At 37.8% G+C, this 18,019-nt stretch overlaps 1 protein-coding gene across 2 annotated transcripts in view; it reads right to left on the bottom strand.

The window, feature by feature from the left end:
- CENPP (centromere protein P) overlaps positions 1 to 18,019 on the bottom strand; it is a 235,597-nt gene that overhangs the window by 203,667 nt on the left and 13,911 nt on the right. For both annotated transcript variants that reach the window (NM_001105615.1, XM_024995503.2), the window contains 2 exon segments: positions 11,551 to 11,639; positions 13,345 to 13,526. In NM_001105615.1, coding sequence (NP_001099085.1) covers positions 11,551 to 11,639; positions 13,345 to 13,526 — 271 coding nt within the window.

The following is an 18,019-nucleotide window of genomic DNA, read 5'->3' as shown; positions in this document are numbered from 1 at the left end:
CTAATTCCTTTCATGGCAAGAATCCTAAATGATGATGAACAAACTCTGTACCATCTTTGTGCTGTGTACTCTGTGGATCTTTTTTGTTTACAGGAGTAGATCCAGCAATTTCTGCTATTTCCTAAGGATACAGGATGAGCAGATAAATGACTGACTCTTCCCCATTTGTCTGGGTGTATCTGACTTTTCAGTATTTTCAGCTGCTGGAAAATGGGTATTAATGGCTTGTAATCTTTGTTTAGTTTTTCAGCTGCTCAAGAATATAGTGGGAATTATTAGGAGCAGCTGTAGTTAAAGAAGACTGTGGGCATCTACTACCACATCTAATCAGAAACAAATTTCCAGAATACTCTTACAACTCAATAATAAAAAGACAAATAACCCAATTAAACACTGGGCAATGGATCTCAACATACATTTCATCAAAGATGATAATACAAATGGCCAATAAACTTATGAAAAAATGCTCAACATACTAGTCATATCTGGTACTTCCATCTGACCCAGTAATTTTCTGGTGCTGGTGGTTTAGTCGCAAAGTTGTGTCCAACTCTTGTGATTCTAAGGGCTGTAGCCCACCAGTCTCCTCTGTCCACGGGGTTTCAAGGCTAGAATACTCAAGTGAGTTGCTATTTCCTTCTCCAGGGAATTTTCTCAACCCAAGGATTGAACCCAAGTCTTCTGCATTGCAGGTGGTCTCCTGCTTAGCAGGTGTATTCTTTACCATTGAGCAACCAAGGAAGCCCCATAGTAATTCTCTACCTAGATATACACAAGAGAAATGAAAAATATGTCTACCGAAAAACCTATACATGAGTAGTTTCAGAAGTGTTATCCATAGCAGCCAAAAGGAAAAAACAAGCTGCCAAATGTTTCTTAGCTGATGAATGAAGAAACAAAATGTGATATATCCTCACAGCACAGCTAGAAAAAAAGAATGAAGTAACAATACATGTGATAACATGAATGAATGAATCCTGAAAATAGTGGTGCTAAGTAAAAGAAATTGGTCAAAAAAAGACCAAAAATTATGTAACTCCATTTTTTATGAAATGCCCAGAATAGGCACATCTATAGAGACAGAAGATATATGGATAAGTCAGGTTTGGGCAGAAGAAGGGCAAATGAGGGGTGATAAAGAGCATGAAGTTTCTCTTTGAGGTAATAAAGTTCTAAACTGGACACGGTGATGGTTGCACAAATCTGAACAGATTAAAAACTGCTGAATGTATACCTTAAATGGATAAATTATATGTTATGTGAACTACATCTCATATAAAGCTATGATAACCCACACAGACAAAAGAAAAAGAAAGGAAAGAAAAAATCTCAGAGGAATATCTTGTCTTTGTTTGAGTATGTGTGTGTATGTTGGATTTTGGCCTTTTACCCATTAGAATAGGCAAATTATCTTGTCATTATAAAGCCTATGATTTACATGTTTTGGATATTAATACCTTATTAGATATGATTTGCAACTATTTTCTCCCATTCAGTCTTGTCATTTTGTTGATGGTTTCCTTTGTTGTGCAGAAACTTTTTAGTTTCATATAGTTCCACTTGTTTATTTTTGCATTTGGTGTCAAATCTAAAAAGTCATTGTCAGAGTGATGTCAAGAGGCTTACCACCTATGTTTTCTTCTAGCATTTTTATGGTCTCAGGTCTTACATTCAAATTTATAATCTATTTTGAGTTAATATTGTTAATTGTTAATTAGAGTTAGGTTTTGTGTATGATGTAAGAGTGGTCCAGTTTCATTCTTTGGCATGTGGCTATCCAGTTTTCCCAACACCATTTATTGAAGAAACTATCCTTTCCCCATTCTATAGTCTTGGCTCTTTTGACATAAAAGTGAAAGTCACTCAGTTGTGTCTGACTCTTTGAGACCCCATGGACTCTATAGTCCATGGAATTCTCCAGGCCAGAATACTGGAGTGGGTAGCCTTTCCCTTCTCCAGGGGATCTTCCCAACTCAGGAATCGAAACCAGGTCTCCCTCATTGCAGGCGATTCCTTACTAGCTGAGCCACCAAGGAAGCTCAAGAATACTGGAGTTGGTAGCCTATCCCTTTTTCAGTGGATCTTTCCGACCCAGGAATTGAACTGGGGTCTCCTGCATTGCAGGCGGCTTCTTCACCAACTGAGTTATCAGGTAAGCAGACATAAATTAACTCATATGTATGAGTTTATTTCTTGGATTCTTTATTCTGTTCTATTGACATATGCGTCCACTTTATGCCAAGACAATATTGATTAGATCTCTATAGCTTTGTAATACAATTTGAAATCAAGATGTGTAATGGTTCCAGGTTTGTTCTTTCCCAAGACCGCTTTGGCTATTTGAGATATTTTGTGCTTCCAAACAAATTGTAGGAGTTTCTTCTAGTTCTGTGAAGAACACATCAGAACTCTGGTAGGCATTGTACTGAATCTGTATATAGCTTTCGGCTGTGTGGACATTTTAACAATGTTAATTCTTCCTATCTACAAGCATGGAATATCTTTCTATTTACTTCTGTTCTAAACTTCTTTCATCAATATCATAGCTTTCTGTGCATAGGCTTTTCATCTCCTTGGTTAAACTTATTGTAGGTATTTTATTCTTTGTGATGCTATTGTAAATGAAATTGTTTTCTTAATTTCTCTGGTAGCTATTATCGTATAGAAATGCAACAGATTAATTGATTTTGTATCCCACAACTTAACTAAATTTGTTCATTTATTCTAACAGTTTTTTGGTGGGGAGGAAGCCTTTAGGGTTTTCTATAAATAACAACATATATCACCTATGAACAGTGACATTGTTACTTCTTATCTGATTTGGATGCCTTTCATTATTTTTTAAATTTATTTATTTATTGGCTGCATTGGGTCTTCATTACCGCGTGTGGACTTTCTCTAGTTGCAGCAAGTGGGGGCTATTCTCTAGTTGTGTTGTGTGGTCTTCTCATTGAAGTGACTCCTCCTGCTGCAGAGCACCGGCTCTAGGGCACATGGGCTCAGTAGTTTTGGCTCATGGGTTTAGTTGTTTTGTGGCATATGGAATCTTCCTGAACCAAGGACAGAACCTGTGCCCACTACAAGTGGATTCTTAGCCACTGTGCCACTAGCAAAGTCCTTTTTTAAAAAAATATAACCGATCTGGCTATGACTTCCAATACTGTGTTGGGTAAACATGGCAAGAGTAGGCATCCTTTGTCTTATCTGAGATCTTACTGCTAAGTTACTTCAGTCATGTCTGATTCTTTGCGGCCCCACAGATGGTAGCCCCGCCAGGCTTCTCTGTCCATGGGATTCTCTAGGCAAGAATACTGGAGTGGGTTGCCATTTCTTACTCCAGTGAGATATTACAGGAAGAGTTATTTTCACTGTTGAGCTTACCATATTTATCCTTTATTATTTTGAGGTATATCCCCTCTATACTCACTTTGTTGAAATGATTAAATGGTTAAATTTGCTAAATGGTTGTTGACTTTAATCAAATGCTTTTTTTGCATGTATTGAGATAATCATATTTTTTATCCTTATTTTTCTGTTAATGTGATGCACACATCAATTGATTTGCAAATTTTTAACAATTTCTGCAACCCTGAAATAAATTTCACTTGATCATCATGTATGATCCTTTTAATGCATTGTTGAATTTAGTTTGTTAATATTTTATTAATGATTTTTGCATCTATGTTCACCAGGGACATTGGGTTATAATTTTCTTCCTTGTGCCCTTGTCTGTTTGGGGTATCAGGGTAATGCTGGCCTTATACAGTGAGTTCAAAGTGCTCTTCCTCTGCTTTTTGGAATAGTTTTAGAACCACTGGTATTAATTCTTTAAATGTTTGGTACAGTTATCAGTGAAACCATCTGGTCCTGGATTTTAGTTAGTTGGGAGGTTTTAAATTACTGATTCAATCTATTAGTAATTAGTCTGTTCAGATTTTCTATTTCTTCCTGATTCAGCCTTGGAAGGTTGTTTTTAGCTGTTTATCCATTTGTTGGTGCATAACTGTTCATAGTAGTCTCTTATGATCCTATGTATTCCTGTGGTAGCAGCTGTAATGACTCCTCTTTCATTTCTGGTTTTTTTAAGTCTTTTTTCTTTTTCTTGGTGAGTCTAACTCAATGTTTATTCAGTTTTGACTATCTTTTCAAATTACCGGCTCTTAGTTTCATTGTGGAGAAGGCAATGGCACCCCACTCCAGGACTCTTGCCTGGAAAATCCCATGGACAGAGGAGCCTGGAAGGCTGCAGTCCATAGGGTCGCTGAGGGTCGGACACGACTGAGCGATTTCACTTTCACTTTTCACTTTCATGCATTGGAGAAGGAAATGGCAACCCACTCCAGTGTTCTTGCCTGGAGAATCCCAGGGACAGGGGAGCCTGGTGGGCTGCTGTCTATGGGGTTGCACAGAGTCGGACACGACTGAAGTGACTTAGCGGCAGTTTCATTGATCTTTTCTAATGTCTTTTTAGTTTCTATTTCATTTATTTCTGCTCTGATCTATGTTCAGAGTTTTCCTTGTTTTGGCCATACCACATGGCTTGTGGGGTATTAGTTCCCAGGGATGAAACACAGGCCCTCTGCAGTGACAGTGCAGAGTCCTAACCACTAGACCGCCAGGCAATTCTGCTGGTCTATGTTATTTATTCCCTTCCTTCTGTTATCTTTGGGTTTCATATCTTTAATTTGATACTGGAATATAGCTGATTAACAATGTTGTGATATTTTCAGGTAGAGAGCAAAGGGACTCAGCCATACTCCCATAAATAATTATTGTAGTTAGTTGTTTTTACTTTTTTCTTTTGACCTTCATAGTAGCTTTGTAAGTGATTAATTCACTACCTATCCTGACCTGCGGCAGTCCATGGGGTTGCAAAGAATCGAACACAACTTAGCAACTGAACAACAAAACTTAGCAACTGAACAACAAAACTTATATATTTACATTTACCAGTGAGATTTATACTTTGGTGTTTTCCTGTTACCAATTTACTGACCTTTTCAGCTTAAAGAAATCCCTTTAACATTTCTCTTAAGGCTGGTTTAGTGGTGATAAACTCCTTCAGCTTTTGCTTATCTGCAAAACTCTTTTATCTCTCCTTCAATTCTGAATCATAACTTTGCCAAGTTTAATCTTGGTTGGAAATTATTTTCTTTCAGCACATTGAATACATCCTGCCACTCTCCTCTGACCTGCAAAGTTTCTGCTAAAAAACCTGCTGAAAGTCTTTAGGGGGTTCCCTTATATATAACAATTGTTTTTCTCTTGTTTGTTGCTTTTAAGAGTCTCTTCTGGGTTTCAAATTTTGGTATTTTGATTTTAATGTGTCTCTGTGTGGGGTTTTGGGGGGTTTCTCTAACATGGAACTCTCTGGGGTTCCTAGATCTGAAGAACTGTTTTTATAGTTTAGGGAAGTGAAATTACCACCATTGTTTGTTTAAGTATGTTTTTGTACCCTTTCTCTTCTCCTTCTGGGATGCCTATATGTGAATGTTAGCATGCTTCATTTTATCCCATAAATCCCTTAGGCTACCTTCATCTTCATTCTTTTTCCCTCTTTTTGCTTTGATCTGGTGAGTTTCTGTGCCCTGTCTTTGAGTTCACTGATCTTTTATTCTCTTTCATGTTGTCAGCTGTTGAAATTCTCTAACATATTTTTCAATTCAGTTATTGTATTCTTCAACTCAGGGACCTCTGTTTGGAACTTATATTTTCCATATCTTTGTTGAAGTTCTTAATGTATTCATGCATTCTTTTGCTGAGTTTGTTAGCATCTTTGTGACCATTACTTTGAACTCTTCATCAGGTAAATTACTTATCTCTGCATCATTAAGGTTTTTTTCCTGAGGCTGTATCTTGTTCTTTTTTGTTTCAAACATATTACTATCTTTCTTCATTTTACCTGATTGTCTTTGTTTGCTTCTATGCATTAGATGAAACAGCCACCTCTTCAGTTTTGAAGGGCTGGCTCTGTGTAGGAGGTGAACCTTATTGTTCAACCCTGCCATTGTTCTTGGTTGTCTCACATAACTTTGTGATTACCCAAGCTGTCAATTTCATTTTTTATAGCTCCCAGTAGTTGAACTTGTACCAAGACAAATATTCTTTTTAGTTTAAAAAGTTCCCTATTTTTGGATCATTTTTTCCAGTTCTTTGGGTTTCAGGGAGAGCAGTTACAAAAATACATTCAATTTGTCTCTTATTCCACAAACTGCCACCCATTTGATTTATTGTGCTACATGGACTATGAATGCTGATACATGTTAATTCTAATATTCTTGCAACTCCTCACAAACAGTACAACAACACTAACAACATCAGACAGTAAATCTGGAGAAAAGAGTTGTATGCTCCAATTGCATATGACAAGAAGAACTGTGCCAACATGGGTAATCATTCAAACATTCTGGGTGTGTTTCCCTACAGAGTAAGAGGGTTGAGCCAGATAATCTATCAGTTTACTTTTGGTCCCAACATCTGATTTATACGATTTTAGGTCACCTGTGGTTTCTAACACTGTACTACTATGATTTCATAAAAACAATATTCTAAAGTAAGATAGATTTATTAGATTACTTTTAAACTTTCTGATAGCTAAACATCTCCCTCTAGTGGAAATTTTGTTTTTTAAAACTATTTAAGAACATAAAATATAGCTATTTCTTTACCACTGCTTTTTTTCTATCAGTCTCAACTATAAAAATCTGCCCAACATGTAAAATGGTAAAAGGATTTAAGAAGGCAGTTCGGTACTATCAATCAAAATGTACATGTACATCTCCTTTAACCTGGCAATTCCACTAGAGATATAGTTCTAACCTATAGAGAGAAACAGAGTGTTCTTAACATAGCTTGGGACAGCATGCTCTTTCTACAGCAAATTAGGTAAAACCAAGCAGTTCAAAAGCACCTACATACTTTGAAATGTATATAATTACAACTTATGTCCCTTTAGAGATTCAGCGATTACTGAGTTTTAGGTCTTTCGAATTGTATAAATTGTTCTTCTCCTTAGTTTTTTTTCCTGCATCCCCTAAAGTGTATGGGACAGAAACTGCTGGTAGTCTGCAATATGTGGACTTCTTTCTTGCTCCAATTTTTCCATTGGCCACATGGCCATGCATAATGAAGACTAAATTTCCAGCCTCCCCTGCACTTACTTATTGGCCATTAGAATGCAGGTGAAAATGATGGGTATTACAATTTCTACAAAATGCTGTTCAATGGAAAAGGTGAGCCCCTGTTTGCCCAGCTCTTTCCCAATGTCTGAAATGCTGAAGTGATAACTGCACCACAATGTGGCAGCCACGTGGGTGATGGCAGAGCCTGATGATCATAAAACCACAATACTAGTCCTTGAAAACAGATCTTGCAATTTTGTTTAAGCAACAGAGATAAAGTTTTCTATTACATGGAGTACAACTAATTTTAATTTGTTAAGCATATGAACTAACAGTGTAACTGCAGGCCATTATAAAATGGTTACAAAATTTTCAATCATGCTTTGGCAATATGAGGATCAGAATATTAGCTTAAAGTACTGTTGATAGGGAGGTGAGGTCTGGGCTGGTATCACTACTGTCTGGTAGGAGGTAGGGAGTGTAGTCACTATAGTATGTATGGCAGGCCCCACATGGCTCTGGTCCTGTCTGTGTGACTTCATGGTGGCCACCCAGGACCATTCAAGTCAAGCCACTGTGGGAACTGCAGTACCAGTTCATGCTAGGAATGCCTCTGGTCAAATAACAGCCATTCTTCAGAAGCACATCACATTATTTAAAAAAATGTCCCTAAATTGAAACCTTATGTGTGATCTGACTTCTGATGTGATCACATTGCCACTGATGCTTTCCTTCAAAGGATTAAAGTGACCACAAGTATGCAACTTCAACAAAATGAAATTAAAATAGTCTATTCTATGTCTCAGACCAAAGCCCCACTAATGAGCACACCAATCAACTTTTGGCCACAGCCTATCCTGGAATGTACAGCTGCACCGAGTAGATTGTTCATCTCAACTTCAGAGTATCGTCTTTTATCCAACTGGACTCATGTACAGCTTCCCATACATGTCCCTTGGACTGCAAGGGGATCAAACCAGTCAATCCTAAAGGAAATCAACCCTGAATATTCATTGGAAGGACTGATGCTGAAGCTGAAGTTCCAATATGTTGGCCACTTGAGGCGAAGAGCCTACTCATTAGAAAAGACCCTTATGCTGGTAAAGGTTGACGGCAGGAGGAGAAGGGGATGACAGAGGATGAGATGGTTGGATGGCATTACCAACTCAATGGACATGAGTTTGAGCAAACTCCAGGAGATGGTGAAGGACAGGGAAGCCTGGTGTGCTGCAGTCTACAAGGTTGCAAAGAGTCAGACATGGTTGAGTGACTGAACAACAACTTCCCAAGGAGGAGCCTAATTTTACCAGCAATCTGGCTTCTCTCCAGATAACCCAGGGAGTGACTATAAAAAAGATAAATAACAACAGAAGAAAAAGCCTATAAAAGCCCAAGGCTACTATTAGGTTGATACAAAAGTAACTGAAGTTTCAGACTATGAATTTTAAATCATTATAACTAGGCTCAAACACATCTTTATTAATCAAAATAGGAACCATTACAATCAAACATTTTTACCAGTGAGAAATACGTTTGTTTATTCCTGTAGCATAAAAATTCACGCTTCGGGATTCAACAAACTCTTGGAAAGCATTTTCTGCCTCCTGCTGGGTATGGTAATATTTTCCCTGCCAAAAGTTGCTGAGATACTTTGAGAAGGTAGTAGTCAGTTGACAAGAGGTCAGGTGAATATGGCAGATGAGGCAAAACTTCGTAGTCTGATTTGTTCAACTTCTGAAACATTGGTTGTACAACATGGATTCAGGCATTGTTGTGGAGCAGAACTGGACCCATTCTGTTGATCAATACTGGCTTCAGGTGTTGCAGTTTTTGGGGCATCTCATCAATTTGCTGAGCATACTTCTCTGATGCAATGGTTTTGCTGGGATTAAGAAAGCAGGAGTTGATCAGATGGGCAGCAGACCACCAAACAGTGACCATGACTTTTTTCTGGTGCAAGTTTGCTTTGGGAAGTGCTTTGGAGCTCCTCCTCAGTCCAACCACTGAGCTGGTCACTGTCGGTTGTTGTATAAAATCCACTTTTTATCACACATCACAATCTAATTGAAAAGTGGTTCACTGTTGTTGCACAGAATAAGCCAAGACGACATTTCAAACCAATGGTTTTTAAATTTTCGGTCAGCTCATGAGGCATTCACTTACTGAGCTTTTTCACCTTTACAATTTGCTTTGAATGCCAAATGACCACAGAATAGTTGACACTGAGTTCTTTGGCAGTTTCTCATGTAGTTGTAAGAGGGTCAACTTCGATGATTGCTCTCAGTTGGTCATTGTCAACCTATGATGGCCAGCTACTAGGCTCCTCATTTTCAAGGCTCTTGTCTCCTTTGCAAAACTTCTTGAACCACCACTGCACTGTATGCTCATTAGCAGTTTCTGGGCCAAATGTGTTATTGATGTTATGAATTGTCTCTTCTGCTTTACAACCCATTTTGAACATAAATAAAAAAACTCCTCAAATTTGCTTTTTGTCTAATATCATTTCTATAGTCTAAAATAAATATAAAATAAACAGCAAGTAATAAGTAATTAGCAAAGAAACATAAAGTGAGAAATGTACATTAAAATGATGTATAACATAACCATATTTATTTAAGAAGGTATTCCAATATCGAGCAGCAAAGTTCAACAATGCAAAACTGCAATTACTTTTGCACCAACCTAATAGGATGTCCCTGAGCAGTTTCCTGGACATGTATACACTGATAGTGCAGATGTTTTAAGACATAGAACTAGATCTCAGAGGTCTGATTCTGCCAACCTGGCACAGTCTATAGGCCTGGCCATTAATGGAAGCAAGAATGCAAGTAAGCATTGGTATATCACCACTCTGAGTTTAGGATCACATTAACCAGAAAGAAAAGGCAGTTGGTCCAACTATGCATCCTTCTGCAATGGGACAACATCCAGGAATTCTGAGGAGTCTGGAGTCCTGGAATGGGCTGTTCATCATAAATGAGATCAACTCAATTGGGTCCATATTTTATTCTAGTCTTCAGCAGATGATCTTTGAGGTCATGCAGAACTATAGTATCATCCTGAGAATTTTGCATGGCTTCAAGACCTGGTGCCAACCTGCCAGCAGTGTATTTCTAAGGATACTCATCACCCATGTACCTGACATCCTGCTCAACTGGTTTTGGTAATGCCACACTGTGGATGTTCGTGTGTCACTTTGACAGACTAAAGAGAGATACCCTGAGGTGGGAGCAAGTTGGAAACTCTGTCATCAGATGAGAGACCTAGTCAGTTCTCAGCCTGCCAGGGTCAGTGGTGACCACCAGGGACATGGACTGCAAAGAGTTCTCAAGAGGCAAAACTTCTAGTGCAGATACCTAGACCCAATCACTCATGACTAGTTGGGGGTAACTTCTAATATCTGGCATCAACCCCTATACAAAAAGGGACAACTTGAGGCTATTTCTGTGGCTGAGGATAAGCATGAGGAATCCAGGCACAGTACTGTGAGTGCAAACAAACAGCTTATCCCTATGACTTGGCTGTGACAACTGGTCTACATTCACTTTAGTTATCTGATGAACTGAGGCCAAGGCAATTTGCCTGTCCTTACCTGTTCTCTCCTCTATACATTCTCCCTATAGGCCCAAACTCATAAAACAAACTGATTGAAATTGGTTTTTTGCTATCAAAGCACATGTCCAGACTTGGTTAGTTCTCAAAATTATGCCTGGATCCAACCCTTCTTGGAGCCAGACTTTGAAGATCTCTGAGTCTTATTCTCCCTATGCTGGCCAGGGGTTGCATGTTAACATTCTGTCTGTCTGCTTTCTGATTTTATGTGAAAATCCTAGCCAAGAGTATCCTCCTCCAGTGTTGTGCCTCAGTAGTCCTGTATAACTGGCTGGCATAACCATGACCATCCTGATGTCTAATCCTTCAGCTCTGAACAGTCTTCAGATTGTGGTGGTCCCAGATGACCACAACTATAGGAGAGGCCAGAGGAAGAACACCAACTGTGCTACTCACAAATTCCTGCCTCACAGAAAATGGTGAGATAATAAATGGTTTTTGTTGTTTTAAACTGTTCAATTTGGGAGAAAATGTTAAGCAGCAATAAATAACTAACAGATGATTGATGACTACTGAGGGCATCCAAGACTGTTCACATGACCTCAGGGCTCACACTGGAATCCCACAAACATCTCATTACATCTATTCCAATAAAGACTATGCTCTCAGCAATAATACTACCATATGCAGTTGCTGGGGTAGTCATATTAAAAAAAAAAAATGTTTTAATGGTACCACTTTGTATGAACATGCTACAAGGGGTCCTGCTCAGGAATGTCTCCTCAACTCAGCCACTGCTGAAAACTGGGGTATAGGGTATTTTTATTTCATAACAGCAGAATCTGTGTTATCTACCACAACATGTTCTTTCATTTACCTGGATTTCCAGAATCTGAAATTCAAGCTGAAACGTAATCATGTGGCAATTTCCTGATAATCTGTGTCTCTGCAAAACTTTTTTAATACCTGTAAATCAGAAAAACAAAGATTTTTATTTGCAAATAACAATTTTCTTTAAATATCAATTATTTAATTTTGTGTGGCTGTCTATAATACACATGCGTTTATGTGTGAGAGTGTTAGCATTTGCATTGAAAATACTTGGAAGGATGTGCACCTTTGAGAAATATGATTAAAGATAACTTGTATTTTCTAGTTCTCAATGATACCAAAGATTAAAGTAAGAAATAGAAATATGATAGTATAACCCTAGACAAATTCAAATTATGATAATTGTTGGTATTTTTCCTATTTTCAACATTGTCTGGCTCCAGTTAGACAATAAATTAAATCCATGCAATTATCTCAGTTAACTCTCCAAATGTTACTAAAATGATAGCAAAAGTATTTTTTAGGTATAACACGAATACACTCATAAAATGTCCTATTCTTAAGTATACAGCAAGTATACGTGCTGTATACTTGATCAAGATCAAGATACAGAAATTTTAACATATCGCATAAAGTTCCTCATGCCTTTTCCAAGTTATACAATATGTCTCAGAAAGGAGATAACCATGATTTTGACTTTATTATATTTTTCTAATGAAGTTATTTTTAGAAGGACACAATTCGCTCTTTTTTTAAACTGGAGTATAGGTACTATACGATATATGTTACAGGTGGATAATATAGTGATTCACAATATTTAAAGGTTATATTCCTTTACAGTTACTATAAAATATTGGCCATATTCCCCATATTGTACAATATACCCTTATAGCTTATTTTACACCTAATAGTTTGTACCTCTTAATCTACCCCTGTATTGGCCTTTCTACCAGAAGGGCACAACTCTACAAGGATATAGAGAAAAAAGATGAGAGTAAACTAATTTTATAAGATGAAAATCAGATGGATCAGCTGGATATTATGTGAAAAATTGAAAGTAACCTGGCAGAGCCAGGAAAACTGAAATCTAAACCAGCAATGGGAAAAGCTCTGAAACAAGACCATTCTAAATGCATTCACTCTCGCTCTTCCCAGTCAGGAGAGTTATTTTTGTACGAATCAGGAAGCATTTCCTGAAATGATTCCTTCTTCTAAACAAAGATCCCAACATACAACTGTAGAGCTGAATTAGCTTCTCTTTACTTGTTAGCGTATCACAGATTCTTAGTAATATAGCATTAGTCACTGGGACCAGAAACCCTCCTCTGCCAAATGATCCAGTTCTTGAAATATCTGAGTATGAGAGATGACACACTTCTCTTATCAGTAGTGAACAACAGCTAAGATTTACAAACTAATAGTGCTGTTTTCCTTAAAATCACTTTTCTATGTTACTTGACTACTCAGGTACATAACGAGAGACCATGTCTTCTTTAATATCTATGTCAGGCAGCTTTTAAGAATATTACACACGCTGTAAAGTTCAATAGGCACCTGACAAACAAATTTACCACAACCACACATTCAAATCGTTACCTTGGAGAATTTATTTCAATGATAAGAAAACTAATTTTCTATGCATAATAAGGTAAACCTCAATACTACTTCCTGATTGAAATTAATGCTTACTCTGGAAATTCCCTGGGAGTCTAATGGTTAAGACTCAACACTTTCACTGCTGTAAAATCAGGATCAATCCCTTGTTGGAAAACTAAAATTAATATTCTGCAAGCCATTTGGTGCAGCCAAAAGAAAAAAAAAAAAAAAAAAAACTGCTTACTCTTTTCTGCCATCTCAGTGTTAGTTAGGTCTTCTGTGTTCTTGCAGTAATTTCTTATACTGATACCAGTAAGTCTACTTAGAAATTGAAGTTCAGATTCTAAACTTCCAAGATGACTTCTCAGATCTTTTGACAATCCCCATTCTTCAGAATTTGATTGGTGTGTTTCTTGAAATGATTTCCTAAAAAGCACAAAACACAAATAATTACTCCAATGAAGAAACTACTAACAAGTGTTTCAACTAACATCTATAAATTTCTTCAAATCATTTCCATTTTATCTTTCTTATTCTCTTCCCATTAAAACACTAGTAGGAGTTTTCTTAAAATGAGTGTGGTTATTAACACTGCAGCCATTAATCTCAATATAAAACATCCTAACCAAGTTAGAGGTGCCAAGAATACACAGAAGAACTGTACAAAAAAGATCTTCATGACCCAGATAATCACGATGGTGTGATCACTAACCTAGAGCCAGACAACCTGGAATGTGAACTCAAGTGGTCCTTAGGAAGCATCACTATGAACAAAGCTAGTGGAAGTGATGAAATTCCAGTTGAGTTATTTCAAATCCTAAAAGATGATGCTGTGAAAGTGCTGCACTCAATATGCCAGCAAATTTGGAAACTCAGCAGTGGCCACAGGACTGCAAAAGGTCAGTTTTCATTCCAATCCCTAAGAAAGGCAATGCCAAAGAATGCTCAAACTACCACACAACTGCACTCATCTCACACACTAGTAAAGTAATGCTCAAAATTCTCCAACCCAGGCTTCAGCAGTGCGTGAACCATGAACATCTAGATGTTCAAGCTGGTTTTAGAAAAGGCAGAGGAACCAGAGATCAAATTGCCAACATCCGCTGGATGATCGAAAAAGCAACAGAGTTCCAGAAAAACATCTATTTCTGCTTTATTGACTATGCCAAAGCCTTTGACTGTGTGGATCACAATAAACTGTGGAAAATTCTGAAAGAGACAGGAATACCAGACCACCTGACCTGCCTCTTGAGACACCTCTATGCAGGTCAGGAAGCAACAGTTAGAACTGGACATGAAATAACAGACTGGTTCCAAACAGGAAAAGGAGTATGTTAAGGCTGAATATTGTCACCTGCTTATTTAACTCATATGCAGAGTACATCATGAGAAACGCTGGGCTGGATGAAGCGCAAGCTGGAATCAAGATGGCTGGAAGGAATATCAATAACCTCAGATATGCAGATGACACACCCTTATGGCAGAAAGTGAAGAAGAATAAAGAGCCTCTTGATGCAAGAGGAGAGTGAAAAAGTTGGCTTAAAGCTCAACATTCAGAAAACTAAGATCATGGCATCCAGTCCCAACACTTCATGGCAAATAGATGGGGAAAAAGTGGAAACAGTAGCTGACTTTATTTTGAGAGGCTCCAAAATCACTGCAGATGGTGATTGCAGCCATGAAATTAAAAGACACTTACTCCTTGGAAGGAAAGTTACAACCAATCTAGATAGCATATTAAAAAGCAGAGACATTACTTTGTCAACTATAGTCCACCTAGTCAAGACTATGGTTTTTCCAGTAGTCATATATGGATGTCAGAGTTGGAGTATAAAGAAAGCTGAGTGCAGAACAATTGATGCTTTTGAACTGTGGTGTTGGACAAGACTCTTGAGAGTCCCTTGGACCGTAAGGCAATCCAACCAGTCTATCCTAAACGAGATCAGTCCTAGGTATTCACTGGAAGGACTGATGTTGAAGCTGAAACTCCAATACTTTGGCCACCTGATGCAAAGAGCTGACTCATTGAAAAAGACCCTGATGCTGGGAAAGATTGAGGGCAGGAGGAGAAGGGGATGACAGAGGATGAGATGGTTGGATGGCATCACCGACTCAATGGACGTGAGTTTAGGTAAACTCCGGGAGTTGGTGATGGACAGGGAGGCCTGGCATACTGCAGTTCATGTGGTTGCAGAGTTGGACACAACTGAGCGACTAAAATGAACTGATCCAAGTTATAATACCATACTTCTATATATTAGAAACAACTATAAAATAAACTAAGACCATGGCATCTGGTCCCATCACTTCATGGCAAAGAGATGGGGAAACATTGAAAATTGTAAGAGACTTTATTTTCTTGGGCTCCAAAATCACTGTGCACAGTGACTGCAGCCATGAAATTAAAAGATGCTTGCTCCCTGGAAGAAAAACTATCACCAACCTGGACAGCATATTAAAAAGCAGAGACATTACTTTGCCGACAAAGGTCTGTCTAGTCAAGGCTATGGTTTGTCCAATAGTCATGTATGGATGTGAGAGTTGGATCATAAAGAAGGCTGAGCGCCAAAGAATTGGTGCTATCGAATTGTGGTGCTGGAGAAGACTCTTGAGAGTCCCTTGGACTGCAAGGAGACCCATCCAGTCCATCCTAAAGGAAATCAGTCCTAAATATTCATTGGAAGGACTGATGCTGAAGCTGAAATGCCAATATTCTGGCCACTTGATGCAAAGACCTGATTCATTGGAAAAGACCCTAATGCTCGGAAAGATAGAAGGCAGGAGGAGAAAGGGTCAACAGAGGATGAGATGGTCAGATGGCATCACCGACTCGATGGACACGAGTTTAAGTAACCTCCAGGAGTTGGTGATAGACAGGGAAGCCTGGAGTGCTGCAGTCCATGGGACCGCAAAGAGTCGGCCACAACTGAGTGAACCGAACTGATAAAATAAATTATAATAGGAATACTTTGCAGAATTAAAATGTCTGTTTAGGTTGGAATATTTTAAGTGTTCTAACCTAAGTATCTGCTATCCCAGGACATTGCAAACTATTTAAAAAGATATGATGAAATAATAAATCTTTTGCTTCTTAAACAAGTGCAGTATCAGAGGGCATTTTATACTAAGAAAGATATTCTTGGGACATTGAAGAGTATGGGGGTAAAAATTCCAGAGGAATAACAAACAGCATGATCTCTAAACAACACTGTAATCAGATATTTTTCATTAAGAATATGGCAAAACTAATACAATTATGTAAAGTTCAAAAATAAAATAAAATTAGAAAAAAAAATTTAAAAAAAAGGGAAAAAAAAAAAAAAACTTATCCATAGTTCCTAAAAAAATAAATAAATAAATGAAATGAACTTCTAAAAAAAAAAGAAGATGTAGGAATAAAGTCATCTTGTCTATAGCTTTCATTAAAAACTGTTAAAATGAAAAAAAAAAAAGAATATGTAGCTCTATTTTCCTTGAAAAAGAGTAAAATTTCAGCAAATAATTGCATTAAATTATATTTTATTTTTTGTAATCCTTTATTGCCATCATGCTCTCAGCAACATTTTTACACTGTTGACTTCCACTGTCTTACAACATACTTTCCTTGCCTTCTGGGGCATGATTATCTTGATTCTCATTTTACATCTTGGGTCTCTTATTGTCCATGCATCTTGTCTCTAATGTCAGAAGAAAATCTTCTAAATCTTGCCTCTGCTCTTCGAAATATGCATCCTCTCATTCTAGAAGAATGTTTGATGATTAATCTCAGTTCTTTCAGGCCAGTACTTGTAAATCAGACTTCCAATCATCTCTCTTCTATCTGCAAGGTAGATTGAACTTGATATCGTTCAGTTGCTCAGTCATGTCCGAGTCGCTGTGACCCAATGGACTGTAGCACAATAGGTTTCCCTGTCCTTCACTATCTCCCAGAGTTTGCTCAAACTAATGTCCATTGAGCTGGTGCTGTCATCCAACCATTTCATCCTCTAACAGACTCTTCTCCTTCTGCCCTCAATCTTTTCCAGCATCAAGGTCCTTTCCAACGTTGGGTTGAACTAATATGTCATTGTAGTTTTGATGTGCATTTCTCTAATAGTAAGTGATGTTGAGCACCTCTTCATATGTTTATTAGCCATCTGTATGTCTTTTTTGGAGAAATGCCTATTTAGGTCTTTTGCCCACTCTTTGATTGGGTTGTTTGTTTTTCTGCTATTGCCTTGTATGAGCTCCTTGTATATTTTGGAAATTAATTCTTTGTTAGTTGTTTCATATTGATTATTTTCTTCCAATCTGAGGGCTGCCTTTTTACCTTGTTTATAGTTTCCTTTGCTGTGCAGAAGCTTTGAAGTTTAATTAGGTACCAGTTATATATTTTTGCTTTTATTTCCATTATTCTAGGAGGTGGGTCATAAAGGATCTTGCTATGATTTATGTAAGAGCAAGCATCTTTTAATTTCATGGCTGCAATCACCATTCACAGTGATTTTGAAGTCCAAGAAAAAATAAAATCTGTCCTTCCAATGAATACTAAGGACTGACTTAAGTAATGTCTCTGCTTTAAAACATGCTGTCTAGGTTAGTCATATCTTTTCTTCCAAGGAACAAGCCTCTTTTAATTTCATGGTTGCAGTCAATGTTCACAGTGATTTTGGAGCCTAGGAAAATAAAGTCTCTCACAGTTTCCATTATTTTCCCATCTATTTGCCATTAAGTGATGGGACCAGAAGCCAGGATCTTCATTTTTAGAATGCTGAGTTTTTAAATCAGCTTCTTCACTTTCCTCTTTCACTTTCATCAAGAGGTTCTTAAGTTCCTCTTCACTTTCTGTCATAAGGGTGGTGTCATCTGCATATCTGAGGTCACTGATACTTCTCCCAGCAATCCTGAGTCCAGCTTGTATTTCATCCAGACTGGCACTT

This window comes from Bos taurus, chromosome 8, assembly GCF_002263795.3.
Source record: "Bos taurus isolate L1 Dominette 01449 registration number 42190680 breed Hereford chromosome 8, ARS-UCD2.0, whole genome shotgun sequence".
Lineage (NCBI taxonomy): Eukaryota > Metazoa > Chordata > Mammalia > Artiodactyla > Bovidae > Bos > Bos taurus.
The sequence above is the reverse complement of the archived record's forward strand: the minus strand, read 5'-3'. Positions and strand labels throughout refer to the sequence as shown.